The 21,790-nt window shown below is 45.6% G+C and overlaps 1 protein-coding gene across 1 annotated transcript in view; it reads right to left on the reverse strand.

Annotated features, from left to right (window-relative positions):
* LOC122392762 (guanylate cyclase soluble subunit beta-2-like) overlaps nt 1–20,917 on the reverse strand; it is a 41,926-nt gene extending 21,009 nt beyond the window's left edge. The window contains exons 1-7 of the mRNA XM_043388026.1: nt 20,859–20,917; nt 14,519–14,652; nt 13,821–13,932; nt 13,129–13,284; nt 12,831–13,033; nt 12,325–12,532; nt 11,890–12,053 (exon numbers count right to left, since the gene is read on the reverse strand). Of these exons, the coding sequence (XP_043243961.1) occupies nt 11,890–12,053; nt 12,325–12,532; nt 12,831–13,033; nt 13,129–13,284; nt 13,821–13,932; nt 14,519–14,652; nt 20,859–20,917 (1,036 nt within the window). The remainder of the gene's footprint in view (nt 1–11,889; nt 12,054–12,324; nt 12,533–12,830; nt 13,034–13,128; nt 13,285–13,820; nt 13,933–14,518; nt 14,653–20,858) is intronic.
* Between the last annotated feature and the right edge of the window lie 873 nt (nt 20,918–21,790).

Here is a 21,790-nt window from a genome sequence, read left to right on the forward strand (position 1 = left end):
AGTGCACGGCCCCCGTGCGACCTCTCCGCGGTGCTGCCGCCGACTGAGCCTGCATAGACCCAGCGCGGTCACGGCCAGTGGGCGGAGCTTAGTTGGGCCCGGCGCAACGTGATTGGCCAGCGCTCCCATCCAATCCGCTGCGGTAGCGAACGAGCCTCTATCCGGGTGCAAAATCTAATTAGCATTACGAGCCAATGACAAGTGCTCTAAATATTGACATTTTGTTAAGAGACCATATTGATGAAAATCGGCGCTTGAGCTGAAATGTCTAATGTCAAAATTTCAAGCCAATTGGACAAAAACTGAAGAAATTATCGCCGAAAAACAGGGTCTCACGGGGTCTGAAATACATAGTAGGGCCACATCACCGTTATAAAGGTGGGGGACGCCGTTTGGTAAACGAACCGCTGCTATCGGCGCTGATGGAGGTCAGGGACACCGCCCGGGAAGACGGGCACACCTTACTACCATGTCCAACAGATGACTTTGTTTGTAAGGTAAATAAATATTTGAGAAGACTTAAGATGAGAGTGAATGCTGATGAAGTCATTCGAATGTCACTTTGACATCCTTATAGTGCAAACCGAAGCCAGATACGACTCAGACCTGCATAAGCCACGACACTCAAAACGATGTTTTATGATGACACGATGTCGCTAACACTGGCCAACTCCGTCCGTCGGCTGATGATGGACTTCTGCCGGGTCAGTAAATCTGGTAAGATGACCTCAATCCACGGTAAGACATGAACCACCTGGGGCCGAGGTAAATCGCTGTAGTGCCGTAAGCACACTGTGTGGAAACATCGTATGTGACAACTGACAGAGTGTTGGGAAAGTCTTGTTCTGCTTTGACATGTTTGTCACAAACAAAATGGAGAAGTGAGGACGCTATAGTGCAGAGGTACGGATCGGCGGCCTATATATCAATCGCCGACACTCTGCTGGTGGCAGATGATATGGTGAGGAACCACGGTCCCTGAAAACAGGCCTACATCACCACCATCGAGGTCGGTGACGCCGTCGTCAGTCTGGTGGATGAACGTATATCGGCTCTGAAGGAGTTCGGGGGTAGCCGCTCGTGAAAACTGGCTACTTGTATAGCTATGTGTTCAAAGGATGACATTGTTAATAAGACAAGGAAATATTTCTGAAGACTGTAGAGAAAAGAGAAGGCTAAAAAGTCAAGGCAATCTTGCCTTGACCTGCTTATTGCATACTCACTCCAAATACGACTAGGATGCGTATAAACCACGCAACTCAAAATAACGATCTATGATAACACGACGCCGTTAACACTGGCCAACTCCGTCCGTCGGATGATGCTGGACTTCTGCCGGGTCAGCAGATCTGGTGAGATCACCCCAACCCACGTTAGGAGGACCCTCGAACCACCTGTGTACAAGGTGTAACAGTGTGCTGCAGGAACGTATGTGACAGTGTTTTGGAACAGACATGTCCCCTCTGAGATGTTTGTCACAAACAAAATGGAGAAGTGAGGACGCTAGCGGAGAGGTACGGATCGGCGCCCTTTCTATATTCGCCGACACACTGCTGGTGGCGTAAGATATGGTGGACAACCACGGTCCCGGAAGACAGGCCTACATCACCTCCATGGAGGTCGGTGACGCCTTCGTCAATCTGGTGGATGGGCCGCTGCTATCGTCGTTGCGGAGACTATGGCCACATCACCGTTATAAAGGTGGGGGACGCCGTTTGGTAAACGAACCGCTGCTATCGGCGCTGATGGAGGTCAGGGGCGCCGCCCGGAAGGACAGGCTTACTACCATGTCCAACAGACGACTTTGCTTGTAAGAGAAGTAAATGTTTGTAAAGACTGAAGATGAGAGAATGCTGCAGAAAAAGTGATTTTGACATTATTATTGCAAATACGACTCACATGCGTATAAACCACTCAACCCAAAATAATAATAAATGATGACACGACATCACGAACACTGGCCAACTCCGTCCGTCAGATGATGCTGGACTTCTGCCGGGTCAGTAAATCTGGTAAGATCACCCCGACCCACGGTAGGACCCTCGAACCACCTGTGTAGTTACAAGGTGTAACAATGTGCTGTAGGAGCGTATGTGACAGAGTTTGGAACAGACATGTCCTCGCAGACTTGTTTGTCACCAACAAAATGGAGAAGTGAGGACGCTAGTGCAGAGGTACGGACCGGCGGCCTATATCTATCAGTCGCCGACACACTGCTGGTGGCGTTAGATCTGGTGGACAACCACGGTCTCGGAAAACAGGACTACATCACCTCCATCGAGGTCGGTGATGCCGTCGTCAATCTGGTGAATAAGCCGCTGCTGTCGGCTCTGAAGTTCAGTTACATCATGGGGCTAGAGGTGACTGACCCTGCAGCTTTTTAATAGGTACTGGTGTTGCTATGGTATGCACATCCGTTGTGGAATGAACAGCGTAACATGTGACTTTGAAATAGACCCCGTCAGTCACCAATAAGAAATCAAGGCATAAATTATCCTTGAAGAGAGTGTCGACGTCCAAGCGCACTCGTAAGCGAATGAATCGCATATTTTGCAGCACAATAAACGCTGCCACTTCAGTATCAAGAAAACGAATAAGTAGGTCCCATGGCAGAGATGCACCATGAATTGCGACAAGAAAAACTGAACTGAGAATGAATCGCCAAAAGTAAAAGTGGTGCGAGAGAGACGAAATAATATCGTGTTATCTCAATCGAAGATAATAATCAATCAACCATGTGATATGATATGATATTGAAACGTGTTTCATGTTGTAGGTAGTTGAACGATTGAAACCTCGATCCCCATGGAAGAACGTTTCCACAGTCAAATATTGGAAGCACTGGACGATGACACTGACGAATGGCGACCTTGTACTGAGGCGTCGCGCGCATTGTTGATTGCATAAAACAACGTGAAGATAAGAAAGATCATATACCACACAATACGCATTTTTAAAACACCAATGATTACGGGTGCAATGAAAGAACTGCGCCATTCAGCAACTAGCAATGCAGCAAAACAATACAATCGGTACGTCGTGCAATATGCAAGGTCAGAAAGCAATACAACTATAGAAAGCCAACGAAACAGGAAAGAAAATAACGAACAAATAAAATACTCTCTGAGGAGCATGCATATCAAGCCTTGAAAGATAAGTGAGGAAGTAAACTCGTAAAAAGGACTCGCAATGCGACAATCAGTGCAAGCAATTGCTCCAAAACGCAAAACAAAGTGATGAGGAAGCAGCAATGCCTGGCGCTCGTTGATAGCCGAGACAGAGTGTATTGCCGTGCCATTAAGTGTTAAGCATGCAAAGTATATAACACCGGGAGTATATAACTCCGGGATGTAACAGTGTAGCCGTAAGCTCGCCATAAAAAAAAACTGGCCACTGAATGACGAGTTAGGTTTCAGGAGGAGTTACCGACATGAGAGAAGAGTATACTAAGAGTACATTGGGAGTAATTGAGAGAATCGTATATTGAATATTGTATCTTGCTGCCATTTGCAGATGAGAAAACCAATAGAGTGTCGCGTCTCGTTATCACAGTCAGAAGATAGAACTGCACTTGCCTTGCACGATAAACACGACGGTTAACGATGGAGAGGACAGTCTTGGAGTTCCGATAAGTTCCTTCAAGAACGTCCGAAAAAAGCGCGCGCCTCTGGTCATGAAATAATGGAGCACGCGATATTCGTCATAGGTCTTGGATACCTAGATCCGGAAAGCTCTCCCGTCTCCCCATTCCAGAGTCGAGACAACCGTCTTTGATTTCCTCAGGAGTGTGCCGAACAGATGTGCGTCCCCGAAGCTCGTGACGGAAGGCATGGACATTTATAAAATATTACTTATCCCAATATTCTGATTCTCCACATTCAACGTTTATCAAATGGCGCGAAGAACTTCGGAGAGGCTGGTCTCCTTGGATGAGGTTGTCATAGTGTCTATTTTATTTTACCATGTATTTATTTTCATGTCCAATGTTCTTGGGCGATGGCACTATAACTCACAAAGAGGAGTTATTTTATCTTCCCACAGACTCACGGGGTGTCCGCCTGCACAGCCCGAGTCAATGACTCCTCACAAAGAGGAGTCATTTCCTATACCCGCAGACTGACGGGGTGTCCGCCACACAGCCCGAGGCAATCAGACTGCAGCCAGTCCGGTATTTCAGCTACCCGGCGCTCGTCCATCTCTGGATGAGACTGCTGAGGCCTTACAAGACAGACTGTGAGACACTTTTCCTTTGTGATCATAGACCTCTGTGCAACCAGAGGTCCATTGCGTGCTATTTTAGTTGCTATTTGAGCCGGTAACAGCCATCACACAGTTCGCTGTATGATATTGTTGTGCGGTCGCTGACAATGCCTGGCTAAGTGGCTCTGTTCCTCCTATTCAATTGATTTCAATGTTATTCAATTGGAGATACTGCTTGATGCGCCATATCAAACATATATCGACGCATGTAACTGCTAATGTCATCGACGCATGTAAAATCCGTCATTTCATCAGAAAATGACATGTGTTTGCCTTTTGGCGATTGTCGATATAAATGTTCGTCGAACGTTCGAGCCGTTGCACATCATCAAGCGATGAAGATCAAGGGAAAGAAAACGTGTTCGATGCGATATCTGAGGCGTGGTACCAACAGATGCGATAAAGAGTAGCCAGAGTACAAAATCTGGTACAATTACACACATCGTCTTGTTCTATGTACATATATGTACAGCTGAAAGAGTTAAGCCGTGTGCAGTAGGTACCGTAGTATCCCGCAAATTATCAGGGATATTAGGCCGTCAGACAACTTATAACAGACAGGGCAAATGTGAGTGGGACAGAAAGCAGCCGTCTTGCCGTCTAGCTAGGATGGCAGCAATTGTCATTGTCCAACGCACATATTTTGTATGGTTATGTCCGTAGGTATGTAGTGCGAGGCAGCACCTGTGTTATCGGTCAGGTGAACGCTTGAAGTACCGTGATTCAGGCGTGCAAACCGGGTGTTGAGAAAATATGTAGAGCTGTATAGCCCTATGGTAAAAGGCCTTACGGTGAAGACGAGGAGCATCCAGCGAAGTGTGATTTAGAGTCCAGCAAACGCCTTTTCAATGTTGCGAGAAAAAGGCGTTCTGTTATTCGGTGTAAAGTAAAAGTTAGATAACAAATATCCTAGTGTAGTGGAGAAAACTAAAAAGTATGATTATTGGCGATGATGAAAATGAAGTGCGACAAAGGTAGGTATTTCAGTGATGCGTCTATGCTGTCTGCTTCAGCGAGAACAGAACTGCTGTACCTATCATCAGCCGTTGGAATTGCAGAAACCCCGCTCAAACAAAGTGAAGCAAGTCAACTGATATATGCGTTGCGAACCGACAAAGCGGGACTTGTTGCAGTGGTGGATTTTTTTAAGACCTTATCAGGATTGAAGTGGATGCCACACTACATACGTAAGACTTGCACCGATAACGCTACCTCCACGTGACGAACGAGCAATGATGGTTGGTGACTGCCTTATGCAACTTCGAGCTCGCATGAATGAACTTTCGATTCATGCAGATTCGAATGCTACCTCAAATTGATGTGAGGTATAATAAAAACAGTTGACATTTCTTAGAAGTGTTCTGAAAATGTAGTTCAATTAAGTCAGTCTGGCTTATCAACTTAAGGGGATTTCAGCCATGTCCTATTGGAAACAAAGCTGCCGTCAAGAAGCAAGCAACGTCAGAAAACCGGAAGGGAGAAACTCAAAATATGGTAGGAATCTAGCAAAATTCCAGAGAAGCGAGCTATAGCTGTCATAGTAAATCTTTCTTCCTGAAAAAAATGCTACTAAATGCAGCGAAACACATCACCGTTTCTGTCCTGCGTTCCTCTAGTAGCGAAGCAAACACATGCGCTTCTTCCATTCTTCGGCCCTTTTCTTCAACTTCTTTCTTCACCGGCGAAGCACTGAAGAGGCCAATGAAACCCTTCTGGCACCATCCTCCCACGGGAAAACTTCCACACAGTAACGCTTCCCATGCAGAACAGAGCAGCTCTAACACCAGGCAGTTTCCCGGATAGCTGTGACCCGGGGTGGATCGGGGAGTGACCCCTCCCGGACCGCCCGCCGCGACGAGCACCGTCCGACCAGCCGTCTCCCTCGGCGTCAGTGAGCTCACTGCCAGCGGTTCTTATCGCGGGGCGCGGCCGCAGGAACGCTGCCACGCCACATCCGCAGCGTGGTCGTGGTTTGTGGCCAGACGCGATGATGCAATGTCACCGATAAGAAACGCGCCAAAATGGCCTCCTGCTGTACCGCGTTGCCGCACGCGTCGGAAGGAATGTCTCCCAGAGGCGGAAACGGTGTTAGTTTTCACAGTTTTCCTCGTCTTGCTCGGAGAAGCGAGGATGCTAAGATTTTCCTTCCAGATCAGCCTGTTGGTGACCGATGTAGCGAGTAGGTAGTGCTTTAAAAAATCACATATTACATTATATATAATTTAATCCGTGGCGTGCCTTGAATTCACCACACTTGCATTGCCCCCTGAAGAGGCCAATTTCGAAATGAGATTTTAACACGCGCACCGACGGGGGGGGGCGGATATCCGCCCCCCCTGAGGTTTTTCACGAATAGCGGGAAAACCGCGGCGTGTAGCGCCGCGAAATTGGGTACGACTATTCCCTCATCAATTTTACACATGGTGTGCAAGTTTGAACCTCCTACCTTTTAAGGTCAGGTCACCAGGTCACTTTGAATGACCCAACCTCAAGTCACTTTTTTGCAACTTTGTTACCGTGCCAGAGCTATAGTAGATGTCGGAGGCCTTTGAAAGTCGCAGGATGTTATTAGGTCATTAGTAGCTACAATTTGTATATCTCGGAATTTTGATATCGGTGACCTAAGGTCAGGTCAATTTCGCGACCTCCCCATTATAAGTCAATAGGGGAAAAATCAACTCCCTGTTTTTACCACTAAAACGGGTCGGAATGGCCCCATATACCATACATGACTTCATATACGATCAACCTTCACTACCTTGAGGTCTGTTTTGCTGTTGAGCAGCTGTAAGGTCATGTGACGTCATCAAAGGTCACCAAAGGTTTTTGGCAAATAACTCCGTACAGGAACAAGATACAGCCGCGTGGATGGTCTCATTGTGTTCAGCTCGTCAAGACGCATCGAATGATATGCATGATGACCTCGAGGTCACGTGACCTGAGGTCAACCTTTGACCTTGACCTTTCGAGGTCAACATATATATCATTCGATGCGGATTGACGAGAAGATCACGATGATGCCCTTAGTTTGTTCCCATCTTGACTAATTCGAAAGTTATTCGAGAAAAACTCTCTCCATATCTAGCGCCGCCATTTTGACTTTTTCGACCCCTGTGACGTCATCTTTGACCTGAAAATGACCTTTGTAAAAATTGTAGATCTTAACCGTGCGTATCCGATGCCGTTTACCGCTTGTCGCTATCTTGTAGTGATGTCAATTACGGATAATTGTAATACCGATACCAAACCAAATACCAACAATAACCAAAAGAAAATACCAAAACCGAACCGACTTGGGGAAAATGAGGGAAATACCAACTTTCTACCAAATTCACCGCCTCTTTTACATAAGCGACGATTCACAATACCGACAAAATACCAAAATCATTGGCCTTGAAATACCAAATACCAACTTGGTATCGGTTTGGTATCGGTATACCAAAAAGTTGGTATCCGATTGACATCTCTACTATCTTGCTTCGTTCTGGAGATCTCAGGGGGGGGCGGTCATCCACCCCCCCCCCTTCGGTGCGAAGTTGGCGCAGACCCCCGTCGGTGCGCGTGTTAAGGCATCCAACACCGCCTAAACACGGCGACAGCACATGAACTTCGATGTGGGTCGTTGCGATGGATGAGGCTTCTCTGGTGGGACACAAGCAGAGGGTTACGGTCGGCAGCCCCTGTTCGGACTGGATCTCAGTACCAAGTGGGGTCCCGCCGGGGTCAGTGTTGGCGCCTATACTGTTTATCCTGTACCTATTCCAGTATAACGCCTTTTGGGGCGACTAACGGAGCGAGCGGGAGGGTGGGCCTTGCACGTGCGAAATTTCGAGGGGGTACCTCCAACTGAGTTCTGCACGGCACCCTACTAACCGGTCTCTAGCGATGTGCCAAGTTTGAGCACAATCGGCCCAGCCGTTCTCGAGATCTGGAAGCGGCACCCTGCACGCGCGCACGTGCAAAATGGGTCCCAACTGACTTGTGCACGGCACCCTACTAACTGCCCCGTAACCGTGTACCAAATTTGAGCGCAATCGGTCCAGCCGTTCTCGAGATCTGGAATCGACCCCTGCACGCGCGCACGTGCAGCAGCACCCCAATTCTGGCACATGGATATGCAGTGCCTAGTGGGTGCCTACCTACATGCCAACTTTCAGCGCAATCGGCCAAGTAGTTACCGAGATATTGCAACAATTACAAAACTGACACCTCTTCGTTTTGCACGTGGCACGTGCATAAGGGGTCACCCACATGCATCAGGAATAGTCCAATACTTGGTAGAAGGAATGAAGCTACCCTACAAAAATTACCGCATGTAAATCGGTCAAGTGGTTGCTGAGATATAAGCGTCGCAGAATCGTGACCACGGCCGGCCGGGCGGCCGGCCGCTCATGCTCAGAAATTTCCGTTATTCTACGTAAGACTCCGCTCGCTTCGCTCGCTCCGTAATGAACCACTTGCCTAAGTCTCTGCCGATGACAGCAAGCTATATGAGATTGTATATTGCCAAATGCACGCATTGACTTCTCAATCTCAAGCTTATTTGGAAGCTGATCTACAGAGAGGCGACGAGTAGGAGCTGAACCTCGAAGATACAAAGTAGTTGTAAGCAGGGGTTCGGAGCCGGAGCCGGAGCTGGAGCCGGAGCCGCCGGAGCCGGCATATTTTGCCCGGAGCCGGAACCGGAGCCGGAACCGTGAAACAATATAGCCCGGAGCCGGAGCCGGAGCCGTCATAAAAGAGGGCGACTCCGGCTCCTTTTTTTGAAGAGGAAAAAATTATTGACCTAGTTCGGTTTGACAGTTCAAGGCAGTAAAACATGTGGCATTTAAATATGAAAATAGCCTTGTTATGCAAATACAGAAGCAACGTGCACCAATCCCACCGTCTTTTTTCTTCCACCCGTATTTAATTGCATAAGGGATGTACTGAGTATTGGAGCCGGAGCCGGAGCCGGAGCCGCCGGAACCGGACCATTTTACTCGGAGCCGGAGCCGGAGAAGGAGCCGCCATGGCATTTCACCCGGAGCCGGAGCCGGAGCCGGAACCGATTTTTTTTTCTCCGGAGCCGGAGCGGGAGCCGGAGCCGTCTGAAATTTACACGGCTCCGCATCCCTGGTTGTAAGGCCCTTCACGTCAGTTGCCATGCCAACAAACAGGACTACTTTTTGAGAGAGATGGTACTGCAGCAGTAACAGAGGAAAGGACAGTCCGTTGATGTAAAGATGAACGTTAGAAAGCAGCAACAAGACATCACGCCTCACGGGTTATGGCCGTGATATGACGGTCAATTCAGCCTACTGGACAAGACGATCCATTCAATCCCGACCAAGTACAACCGCTTCTGGAGTACGACAACATCGTATGGGGTCCATTTAACCGGGCGGACCATCTCCTCATCGAATTACGAGTCCAGTGCCGAGCGGCCAAGCTGGTTCAGGAACTACGCCACCTACGGTACCAAGACGGACTAATGTCCCTGAAGCTTCCTTCCCTTCACTATAGACGTCGACGATGACATGATCGCAAGGTACAACGTGCTGCCTGGGATGCTGAACCTGAATCTGCAGGAATTATTCAATAGCACGACAGCGAATGACTAGAGGGACATCCCTGGTCGGATTTAAACAAATTAAATCAAGCTCTATCCCGTCATAATCGCCAGCCAAAACGGCTTCTCGATCAGAGTCATCACACGTTGGAAAAGTCTGCCTGCGCCATTTGTCGTTGGTAGGGATTCCTCCAACACTTTCAAGAATCTCTATTTCACACCAGCATTTTCCTGCAAATAGTAACAGTGCCCTTGAAATACTCGTCTGGAGCGAACACTACAGAGCCTTCACTTATTTCGTGCATCTTCATCATAGAATTTTAGTGATGCTCCATGGGAGCTTCAAGACGGTACTTAGGTTTAAACACATTTATATATGTACATACAACCATCGTCTCACTGTGTGGTGGATATTCTTTTTTTTCTCGACAAAACCGAGAATGACTCGAAGGCTTTATCAGTGGATAGGAATTCATAGCGATGCACCATGCTCCATTTTAAACGGCAAAAGTTTTTTTGGGGGGCAAGTAAAAACTTTTGTGCATTGTTGCCGAACTGGGTGGAAAATGTACACCATGCTGAGTCCAATCTAAGGTGCGGAGCCCCGTGCGTCTTAGCGTTACGATTTCCGCGTGACCGATAGGCGATAACAAAGTCTTCGAGTTATTCTCGATTTTGCAAAAAGAATGGCATTTGTGTGAAGCCCTAAGCGGAACTGCACACTCAGGTGGCCCATAACGTAGTCCACCTCCATTTAGCGGTGATATCGGAAAAACGGTGACGCCATTTCGAGAAACAAGTTTAAATTTCTTAAAAATAGAAGTTAAGTGTGTTGTCAAAATTGCAAAAAATTAAATTCATTTTAACCTGCACATTAGATGAAGAAAGGCCTATAACTCTTACGGCCACAAATTGTTTGGCATACACACAAAGCTGCTCGTTATATCACCATGTATCGCCTTAAATTTATCTTATGCTATTATTTATGCTATTATATTATGCTGTGTTAATAATATCACATCGAAACTTGACAAAAATGTCATAATTGGTCACACAGTTCCTGCGATAAAGTTTAACGTTCAACATCCTAATTAGTGTTTCAGAATGCAGCGAATGCTGGGATATAAATCAGCGCTGAGTTTGACATAGAGCTCGTCTCGTCAAATATGTAGCTTTGTTCTTTGGCAAAAGGAATACGTTTCCGCGCCAAATTTCGCGTTCTCTCTTGTCTCTCTGGAGGTGGAAAAACACAATCATTTAGTATTTTCCAAAACCATCAACGAATTTGCATTTATAGTGACTAAAAAAATGAGTCCTCGTTGGCTTGACCCTCGAAAACTTTTCAGATCATTCAACCAACTTATAGGACGTCCAACCACGCTCCAGCCGCCATTTTAGAGTGAGGACAGCTCCCTGATACGGGCACGTTGTCCGCTCAGCCAATGGCCGGTCACCCAGTGTCAACACTGGCAGCAGCGGGCGGCTGCGGCCGGTGGTTTCGGGGAATACCCACCGTTACCCTCGGTTCCCCGTAGCTGGCCCGGGCGTCGCGGTGGAGGGGAGGGGGGGGGGCGGGGGTGATAGCAGGCGCGTGGCTCCACCAGAGCACGAGGGCAGTTGCAACGCAATGCAGGGCGGGGCGGAGAGTACAGTTTTTGTGAGAGCATGATATATATCCTGTGCCATATTTGAGCGAGAGCTTCTATTGAGCTATCAACGGTGTGTCAGACCTAATTCTGATATACCTAATTTTGAAATCATCTGGTCTGATACGAATTTCTATGCAATATTTTTCTTTTACAGAAATTGCAAAAAAAAATTACTTAATCGGTCTCAAGGAAGGATTAGTGGAAAGGAAGTGTAAACAGCACCAATGATTTTATTTAGGCACCAATGATTGCAACCTCGTCCTATGGATCAAACCATCATGGTCACTGACGACATCACCATTCACCACCGACACCACCACCGTCACCATCACCAACGCCACCGTCACCGTTAGCATATTAGTGCGAATATCACCAATCAATACCCCCCCCCCCTCACACCCACCCCACTCCAATATCCCCGGTACTTACTTGTAACCTCGTCAAACGTCTCCTGCACCGGCTCGTTCCGCTTCAACTTCTCCGCTACAAGGGGCGGGATCATTGAGTGAAGAAGTTCATCTGTGTGTCGCATTTCCTTCTGAAGGGCAGCCGCCGTACCGGCTAGTTCCGATGTGGTCTTTTCTAGCTGTTGCCTGCGGAGAGGGGTCAAGTCAGGTCAGTAAAGGGTCAGGTCAGTAACGTGTCAGGTCAGTAACGGGTCAGGTCAGGTCAGGTCACAACTGATCTAGACTAGGTAAGCGCAGGGTCAGGTCATCACCGGACCACCGGATGGTTTGTCTCGCATCATATCAACAATGCATTCGAAGTTGCGTATAAAGATGACATACGATCTCGCATAACGTTGAAGGCATGGTCCGCTAGTTTCTGAAGGCGGTACAATCCACAGCAGATTTTCAAACTCACATCACGTCAAACTCTATGTTGCGTTGGTCCTTGAGAAGTATGAGATCTCTCGTCGAATCATGACTGGGGATATCGGATATTTTCAGAGACATTTTTTCCAGATCTCGCACACTGCGTGCCATAGGTGATCCCAGGTAGAGAAAAAGAGGGGCGTTGGCCAGCTCTGCAGGGTGAGCTTCGGCGCTGGCCGTCATTCCAACTATAGTGCCTGAAAAAGTAGAGCAGGTCAAACGGCTCAGCTCAACCATCATAAGAAGAAATAGGCCATCCCTATATTCTATCGTACAGGATGTCTATTTCTAATTTAGGGTGCAATGTGCATGTTATGTGATCTTTAGATAATGGTAATGGATAGGATTAGATAATGGTCTTTAGATAACATAGCAGCATAACGAATAATAAAATTAAGTAAACTGTATAAATACTCGTAAATAAATAAAATAAATTACTTGACACCCGCACCTTTGTACCAAGCCTGTTTTCCCCTTTGCTGACTCTTTTCTTACCTTTCATACAAAAGAAGCGTTTGTCGGACGCCTTGCGGTACTCAAACTGAAAGGTCAGGTTTGAGAACCTCTCAATGTTTTGTACGGTCAGTGACACCTCTGGCCACGTCATCGAGAAGATGGTGTCGATCCGCGCTCCGTCCGCCTGCGTCTCCGGCACGTGCTTCATCAGGCCGACCCCCGTCTGCAGGATCACCAGCCTTCTGCAGGAACAAAATAACGTCAGCTCACAGCAGTTGAGACATCCCCCCCTCAAAAAAGAAAACTTTGAAGACTTGCAAAATAACTGGTTACTTACCTATCAAAAACGATGTGATATGGATGAATCTTTCCGAACAGCTTTGCTGCGACGGACATTCCTGTGTTTTTGTGGCTGGAGTTCAGCTTTGACAAGTTCCATCTTTTCTTCCAGTTCAGTCCTATGTGAGGCAGACCGATTGGATGCTGCGTTATTCTGAAAAAGGGCAAATGAATTCGACAAGTCATATGAAGAGACACGGTTGAGCAAGAAGGTACTACCATGCATACCTAGATATTACAGCCGTGAATTACGTGCATTGTGTAATATAAGTGCTAGTGATGTCAATTACGGAAAATCGTGATACCGATACCAAACCAAATACCAACCAAAACCGTGGAGAAATACCAAAACCAAACCAACTTGGGAACATGAGGAAAATATCAACTTTTTACCAAATTTTCAGCCTTTTTTACATGAGTGAGGATTCATAATACCAACAAAATACCAAATGCACTCGCCTTGAAATACCAAATACCAAGTTGGTATCGGTTTGGTATCGGTATACCAAACATTTGGTATCCGATTGACATCTCTAATAAGTGTTATAATGTTTAGTAACCTGGATCAGTCGATGTATTTGACCGTATAGCGTAAAACCGGGTTGACTGGACATGAACAATGGAGCATGCCACTCTCTTCATCTGCTGTGTGACCGTTTGGCCCGACCCTCCGCCTCCCCCCCCCCCCACCTGAAGCGGACGTGCACCATGGGCCGGTTGGACACCATCTCCTTCTGCACGCTCAGCTTGGTGATGTCGATGTGGATGTTGAAGATACACCTGGCCACCATGGTCAGCAGGCCTGCGACAAGAAAATGAGAGGTCTCAGAGGCGAGTGGTCTCAGTGTAGGAAATTGGTCAATGGTCATGATTGTACCGCTAATGCCTACGGATGCCAATAAGGCCTACGGATCAATTCATTTTTAGCGCAGCAATAAAAATGCGAACGTGAGCACGGATGACGGACCGATCACACCGAATACACGAGAAGCACCAAACGACGGATTATCTACAGGGTGTAACAGGAGAAGCAAGCTAGTTGTAAAACTGCCATGTGCTTTCTTAACCACGCCTCTATACCTACATATATCGGTATCATATTGCTTAGGATATCACAAAGCCCGCCTCTCCTGTTTGTTGTTTGTTCTGTTTTGTTTTGATGAGCCAGGCCCTTTCAGTCTGACAAGATCATTTCAGGGCCGGAAGGATTATAGAAATTAGGGGGGGGGGGCGGGGAGACATTTGTCTGGGCGGGCACCCTAGTGAGTCGCCGGGGCTGAGGCCGTGCCTCTCCTGTACGATATCTCTTCTTTAGTCCTCCCGTAAGCAAGACACAGTTGAGGCGAGTGACGACAACCCAATAAATATTGCGAGACACCGCCGCCAACCTGTGACAATACCGCTGCAGCAGTCCCTCCGTGAGTAGTAGTTGAGTGTGACGGCGTCCCCCTCCCGGTCAGAGGTCAGCTCCGGCCGGAACGACGGCGACTGTATGCCAGAGAAGGCGGTGCTCATCAGATACCTGGCGGGTGAGGGAAGAAACTGTGGTTTGGCAAATGAGCTGTAGGTGTCAGCACCAGACAGTATGATATGGTGCAAAGGGCGACATCCGCGTTGGTTTATGCAATATGCACAAAAGTCAAAAACAGCAAACGTACTTAACTATTGTGATGCAATAACGTAACTAGCCAAAGCACTGTCAGAGGTTTAGAGAAGAGATTTACACATGGCGTCACGACTATTACTCGCTGGTCAGTCTATATGACGTTCAATCCGCAGGCCTTCCCATATCCGATTACCGTCACTTGATCGGCTTATGTGGAGTGGACCCTGAATACCCTATCAAAGGGTAGGCAATATATGAGAGCAGCCGCAGGCTCCATGAGTCATTCACTGTCGGAGGCTGTAATAAGTAATGCTACAGCACCTATTGGGTGTTACAGCGGAAAATCACTGTCACATTTAGCACTGAGAAGTGAGCAGATCACCAGGCGATTATGTGATTATGCCGGTGCGATGTACCCAAGGGCATATGTGATTAGATATAAAATGTAATAGTTGCTCCGGCATCTATTTATTGTACGTGCTTACTAACCAAAAACTTTGGTACTTCACTTCGGAGCTAACTCTGATAGCCCTTCCAAAGTTTAAATGCCACCAGTCGCTTTCATTGAAATGAGGTATGGAAGTTTGCTGTAGGCAGTTTTGCAGCCCTAAAAGATGTAACCAATTGTATGCTCCTCACTCCCCAACAACCACAACCATTAATGAAACCATTAATAAATCAAAGCTTTCCACTGAGGGCTTTTGCACCCATTCACTGGGACTGATTTTAGCATCAAACACTGGCGACTATTGGATGAAAAGGCGACCGGGTACTTACCCAACAGCGAGCGGCTTTCGTTCTGATTAGTTAGTTCTGATTAGATTAGTGGTCATATTACATAGCAATCCCTGCTTTGGACTATGAGCTGCTAATGAACCCCTGCCCCGGATAACAGTTCTACCGGAGGAACTCCTTCGGCAGGTGCCACCTTACATTCACTTAGCGACTGCATCAGATATTGATTTCAATCGACGGCAACGGCCGGTGGTGAGCACTATCAGACAAAAGCAATTTAACCCGCGCAGCGCATGACTGGGGCATTTTCCATAACGCGGGTGACTGGGGGGGGGGGGGGAGGGGCTCTACAGAGCCCCTCTCCTATTTCCGGAAATCACGGGCCGATTGTCAAAATTCAAACGGCGGCTGACAGCCCTGAAAAACTGTCTTGCGCAACCTGATTTCATTGACCTCGAGTTCGCTGATGACGTCACAGTTCAGGACAAAGTAATAATTATAATAAACATTTTGGCTTTTTCACAATTTCAGCTCTGGCCGCCGGCTAACACGTCGGATCAGCCCAGGCTCATTTTTGGTTTACACTTTCGTTGATATATGCCGGCGTACATATCCTAGCGGTAACAAACTTGTATTTCTAATTTTTCAGGTCAAAACCCGGTCATCCTAGGTCACGAAAATTTTATATCATGTATCGGTCACATGACACATGTTATATGCTCAATTTTAATCATAGATTTCGAAAACAAAGCCGTCGGTGTTATTTAAGGTCATTTTCAACCGAATTAGCTGAGGTCAGGTCACTCTCAGGTCAAAAAGATTAAATTTTAAAAATAAATTTGTCAGATAAAAAGGTGCTATCATATGCAGTTTGAGTTCATGTACACGATGGTGCTATTTATATTGCTGAACGATGTCACAAATGCACTATAAAATGGATTTGAAAAATCTGTGATTGTTAAATTTCGACGATAATGCGTATAACTTGGCCATTTGATAAGATATTGAGCTAGAATTTGCTAGAGTAGGTCATCGGTGGGCAATTTATTACATATACTCCGTTTTTTTTACAAGAAGTCAAAACTTTTTGAAAAAAATATATCTTTTACTTTTTAGTAATGAAATAGGTATATTTTCGATTTTTTTTAATTTAGACAACCCGATATAGCAGTTTGATAGTCACGTTTATTTCCAGACCACTCATGCAAAGAAATTAGATGTAGCCTAAAAATTGACCTCTTGAGAGCGATTGTCGCAGTTCAATGTCTTGCATAACATCGGCCGATATGACGTCACTCTGACGTCATTTTCAGCCGACCTATGGTAGCTAGAAAATTGAAATTTGGACACGAGGTGTCAAATTAATGCTGCTGAAGGTACCGTTAGTTTCGTGTCGATACATCAAACGGTTTGAAAGATGTTGCCGAAAAAAGGCAGGGGGTTCTGTACAAGATACTTATAAGAAACTTATAAGAAAGATACTTATAAGAAAGAATACTTATAAGATATAAGGTTCTGTACGTCCCTCCCCCAGTCACGCGCGAGTTAGTTTATCGGATAATTTATCGTATTCATCCTGCAAAGTTAAATTGTCTCATGCAGTGAACTTCTTTCCCTCTTCATCATCTCGTCAATGAATGGTCGGACAGGGCTGCTCATTGCTCAATGCTCAGTCCTCTTGCAAGCGGATGATTTGAGAAAATGTTCTAGCTCCACCCGTCACTTCTAATCTAATAACATTTCACCAATATATGATTTCAAGCTTTTACGACTAGACATCTTAAAGGAACTATCTCACCTTCTAAAATGTTGTTAAAACCAGTTAAATTGTGCCCGACTTTATAGATTGGATGACCAGGAACACGGTTCTGGCATTTATTTTTCATTAAACATCTTAGGCTTCCCATATTCCAAACACAAATTTTCAAATATGTGACGTCACAGCCCAAAATTACCTCCTTCCCCAGGCCACATTACTGTCATAAAGCTGATTCTTTTTACTCTGTAGTAGTGGTGTCAATTTCAGAAAACGTATGTCCAAAGTCCGTCCAATGTCCAATGCTTACGTTGATTGTCCGTCCAAAAATGCCCAAGCCAGCCATTTGTCCAAAGATGTCCGACACCTACGCAATAGTTTACACTCAACACTGTTATTTAATCTGCTTTTCATGTATTGTTACAAGCTCAAAAGTGTTCATCATATCGAAAGCTGAGCTTTCTAATAGCCAATCAATAGACGCTTTTACATAGGGTTTGTTGCAAGCTTATATCTCCGTCCGTGATGTTGCAAAAGATGCTTATGGTGCTTAACAATTTACAAAATGATCCCCTCTAAATATTTGAAGACCACTGCATCGAAATTATCGCCACATTAACGAGCTAGAGCCTCGTCAAATATGCTATGTAAACCGGGTTAATGTTAAACACGACTACTTTTTAAAAATGTTGAGGTGTAGCAAACGATTGTCCAAAGTTGTCCAAAGCCTGCTGCCATTGTCCAACCGAATTCCGAATTGGACATTGGACAAAATCGGAATTCCGAAGATTCAAGTTCCGATTGACACCACTACTCTGTAGGCACCACAACGAAGTTCAGACCAAGTTTTAAGCGATTTTTCAACGAACAAACCCATTTAACCCGGCGGCCGCTGGGCCTCCGCGCCACCCGCCGGCCGCTGGGGGGGGGGGGCATATAGCTGCCCCCCCCCTTTACTTCTGCGACGATATCGTCGCAACGCGAAGAGATAGAGAAGCGAAACTTTGCACACATCTTCCTGAATACCTAGCCGAGGTTGTGTTCAAATTTGGCGTCGATCCCATTTGAAATGACGTCACAGTGACGTCATAAGTGAAATTATAGATTTGCGACTCTCATATTCCTCACGATACATCAGATATATGGGACCGAATATAAAGGGTCGATTATTGGTCAGAAACTAGATGGAAGTGTAGTTAGATGTTTTAGGATGACAGCAGGTGCTGTCTAGTTCATTTACAGTTGAGTTTCATGCTCAGCATCATCAGAAACGGTCCATATCGGAAAACGACAAAACTTTATGACGTCACTGTGACGTCATCTTAGGTGCTACAACCCCCAAACTTTCCTCAAACATTGCCTAGGTATTCATTTGAAGCTATGCCAAGTTTCACGTTCGTAGCTCATCAGGTTTCGGAGATATTTCACAAAACGTAAAGGGGGGGGGCAACTTTATGCCCCCCCCCCCCCCCCAGCGGCTCGTGGGTTAAATCAGAATGACTAAACGAGGTGACGTCACACTAACGGTCGCTCCATGTTGAAGATAGGGACTTGCGCAAGGCCCATTTTCAAATGAAGGGAACGAATTTCTTCAACACCAAGAGGCCGCGGGGGTTGCAACCTAGATAGATAGTGGTTTCTGAACCTCGCCGCAAACTTGGCTATCTCAACTCAAACCCCATGTTAAAGGTGGGATAGTCCCTTTAATTCAAGGTAGGTACGTTTTTCGGCTACTAGTCGTTTATTGTTTTCGTTTCGAATTTTCGACCTTCGCATCAAGGTCGTTGTCAAGAAACATATAACAATGACAATGACATGCATCGTGAACACGTTTGAAAAAATAGTTCGGTCATCATATCTAAAAACGTGCAAGTAATCCCTCCAGCTATTTCTGACCTGAAAATCTGTACCCAAAATTAATGAGGAAAAAAGTGTATGAATAGATGAAAGAAAAAATGAATGGCTAACTGACGGACTGACTGACTGACTGACTGACTGACTGACTGACTGACTGACTGAATGAATGAATGAATGAATGAATGAATGAATGAATGAATGAATGAATAAAAGAATGAATGAATGAATAAAAGAATGAATGAATGAATGAATGAATGAATGCAGTACATGAGACATACAAACAGGCTGTGACACATTAAAAATACATGCTTAAAATCTAGATTTTAAGCATGTATTTTAAAGTGTCACAGCCTGTTTGTATGTCTCATGTACTGCATGCATTCATTCATTCATTCATTCATTCATTCTTTTATTCATTCATTCATTCTTTTATTCATTCATTCATTCTTTTATTCATTCATTCATTCATTCATTCATTCATTCATTCATTCGTTCATTCAGTCAGTCAGTCAGTCAGTCAGTCAGTCAGTCTGTCAGTTAGCCATTCATTCATTCTTTGCTCTATTCATACACTTTTTTCCTCATTAATTTTGGGTACAGATTTTCAGGTCAGAAATAGCTGGAGGGGTTACTTGCACGTTTTTAGATATGATGACCGTACTATTTTTTCAAACGTGTTCACGATGCATGTCATTGTCATTGTTATATGTTTCTTGACAATGACCTCGATGCGAAGGTCGAAAATTCGAAACGAAAACAATAAACGACTAGTAGCCGAAAAACGTACCTACCTTGAACATTTCACCACTGTATAGAAGCTCTATCCAATCCGAGCTGAATGTGTCATATCTAATTGCTTCGAAACTAAAATATCTAATAGTTGTTTCAATATGGGCTGATGCTTCATTTACTTTAGGACGATGAAGCATTGAAGGGGTGGATGTCTGACGTCAGAACGCACGCTAAACAAAGCTCACCGTGTAATGGCTCTAACCTTTACCACTGCCCGCTGAAGTGCGAAAATGTGTGGGCAGGCCGCATTATTTATTTACGCAAAGACAAAAGGTCACCACACCTATACATTTCTAGGTCCACAGCGATTTCAGTGATGAGTGAACACTACCACATACAAGCTGACTCAATGATTGAGCGCCCTTTTAACCGACGGGCCATGGTAGGCTAAACAATCGTTCATTTCATTTTACATGGAATGGCGGGACCGCATCTTAGCTACTCGAACGGGGCTAGTTTGCACATTTTCAGGCACATTACCGGTTTTGTGTTCTTCGAGGGGAGATTGGGAATATAATGGTTTGAGAAAAACAATGAACTTGGTAGCACGAATTACGGGACACAGAGCAAAGCCGTGCAGGCAATAAATGTTTGAAACGTTCACGTCAAAGATGAGGCTCAAATTCGCCATTTTTTATTAATCATATTGCATATGTTTAACTTTGTACTTTATGTCTTTTTTTAGCTACATAGGTATATTTGGCATGTTTCCCTCAAAGTTTTGTTTTAAAGAATATTTGTCAAACCATGTAATGATACGGAACAGCAAAAATGGCACAAACTCAACACACGTTTGCTTTTCAAGGTAACAGCCCAGTCATGGCAGTAGTTCAAATCTACCTGTGCATTTATTACAACCACAGTTGTAGGTTACGTAAAGGGTAGGTACGATGAAGTAAAGCCACGCAGACGGTCCAATACTGAGAACCCCCTGACCTAAAGCGCTAGGGACCATGCCAAGGCTATAAAGCTCCGTTCATACCAGTGCAGGTAATCGATGTTTTGCAGGAACGCCTCGAAGGTCTGGCCGATGCCCCTCATAATGTCGCCGAAGCCAATATCGACGGCAAACGGAAGAAAGTGCTGGCCGGTGCAGTGGAGAATGTCGTCCGCTGACCGACCTGCCAAACACAGTGTCACTGACAGGTATCTACTATTTTATCTATACCTACTCTTATCCATCGATATTGATAAGGGTTGATATGATGAATAATCATCCAAGCTACATCGACAGGTGCCTTTCCCATAGGGGAAGTTGGGGCAATGCCGGAGTTGGGGCAAAGCCGAAATTCAAGATATTTCGAAAACCGTACGACATGGATGCCACATGTCAGTGATGTTCTGAAGCTTAAAGGGACCCTCCCACCTTCAAAGAAGTTAATGAATTGGCATGAAAGTGATGTCGCTCGGTTCAGAAAGAGCGAAAACGAATATCTACCAAATTTCATCGAAAAATATTCACCGGTTTTCAAGATATTAGACTTTTACTTTTGTTTACTTTTTGGTATCTCGGCTGTTTCTAGCGACTTTATTTGAAAGTGCGGCATTTGTTGCGCGCAAAGCAGCATATACCACCGCGTGCTACCAAACGTTTTAGTAAAAGGTTTCAAAATCGTTAGATCACCGCTGACGTCACAAATTCTAAGGGGGCATCTCAATGCATTAGCCCCTTAGAATCCGAAAACTGCAAGTTTGAAATTCCATATCTCCGAATTAAAGCATTTTTCGATGTTGTGAGTGCCCAAACCGGTATTTGCAGGCCATGGCCACCAATTTGGCTATCTCAACTCAAAACTAATGTTAAGGTGGGATGGTCACTTTAAGTGACTACAATTATCGCATGTTTGTTACGAGTCGTCATTCGGAATACTTCGGCTGTGAGGGCGCCAAGAGCGTTTTCAAGGTACGTTTCCC

The sequence above is a fragment of the Amphibalanus amphitrite genome, unplaced genomic scaffold, assembly GCF_019059575.1.
Source record: "Amphibalanus amphitrite isolate SeventyFive unplaced genomic scaffold, NRLGWU_Aamphi_draft 000499F_arrow, whole genome shotgun sequence".
Taxonomy (NCBI): domain Eukaryota; kingdom Metazoa; phylum Arthropoda; class Thecostraca; order Balanomorpha; family Balanidae; genus Amphibalanus; species Amphibalanus amphitrite.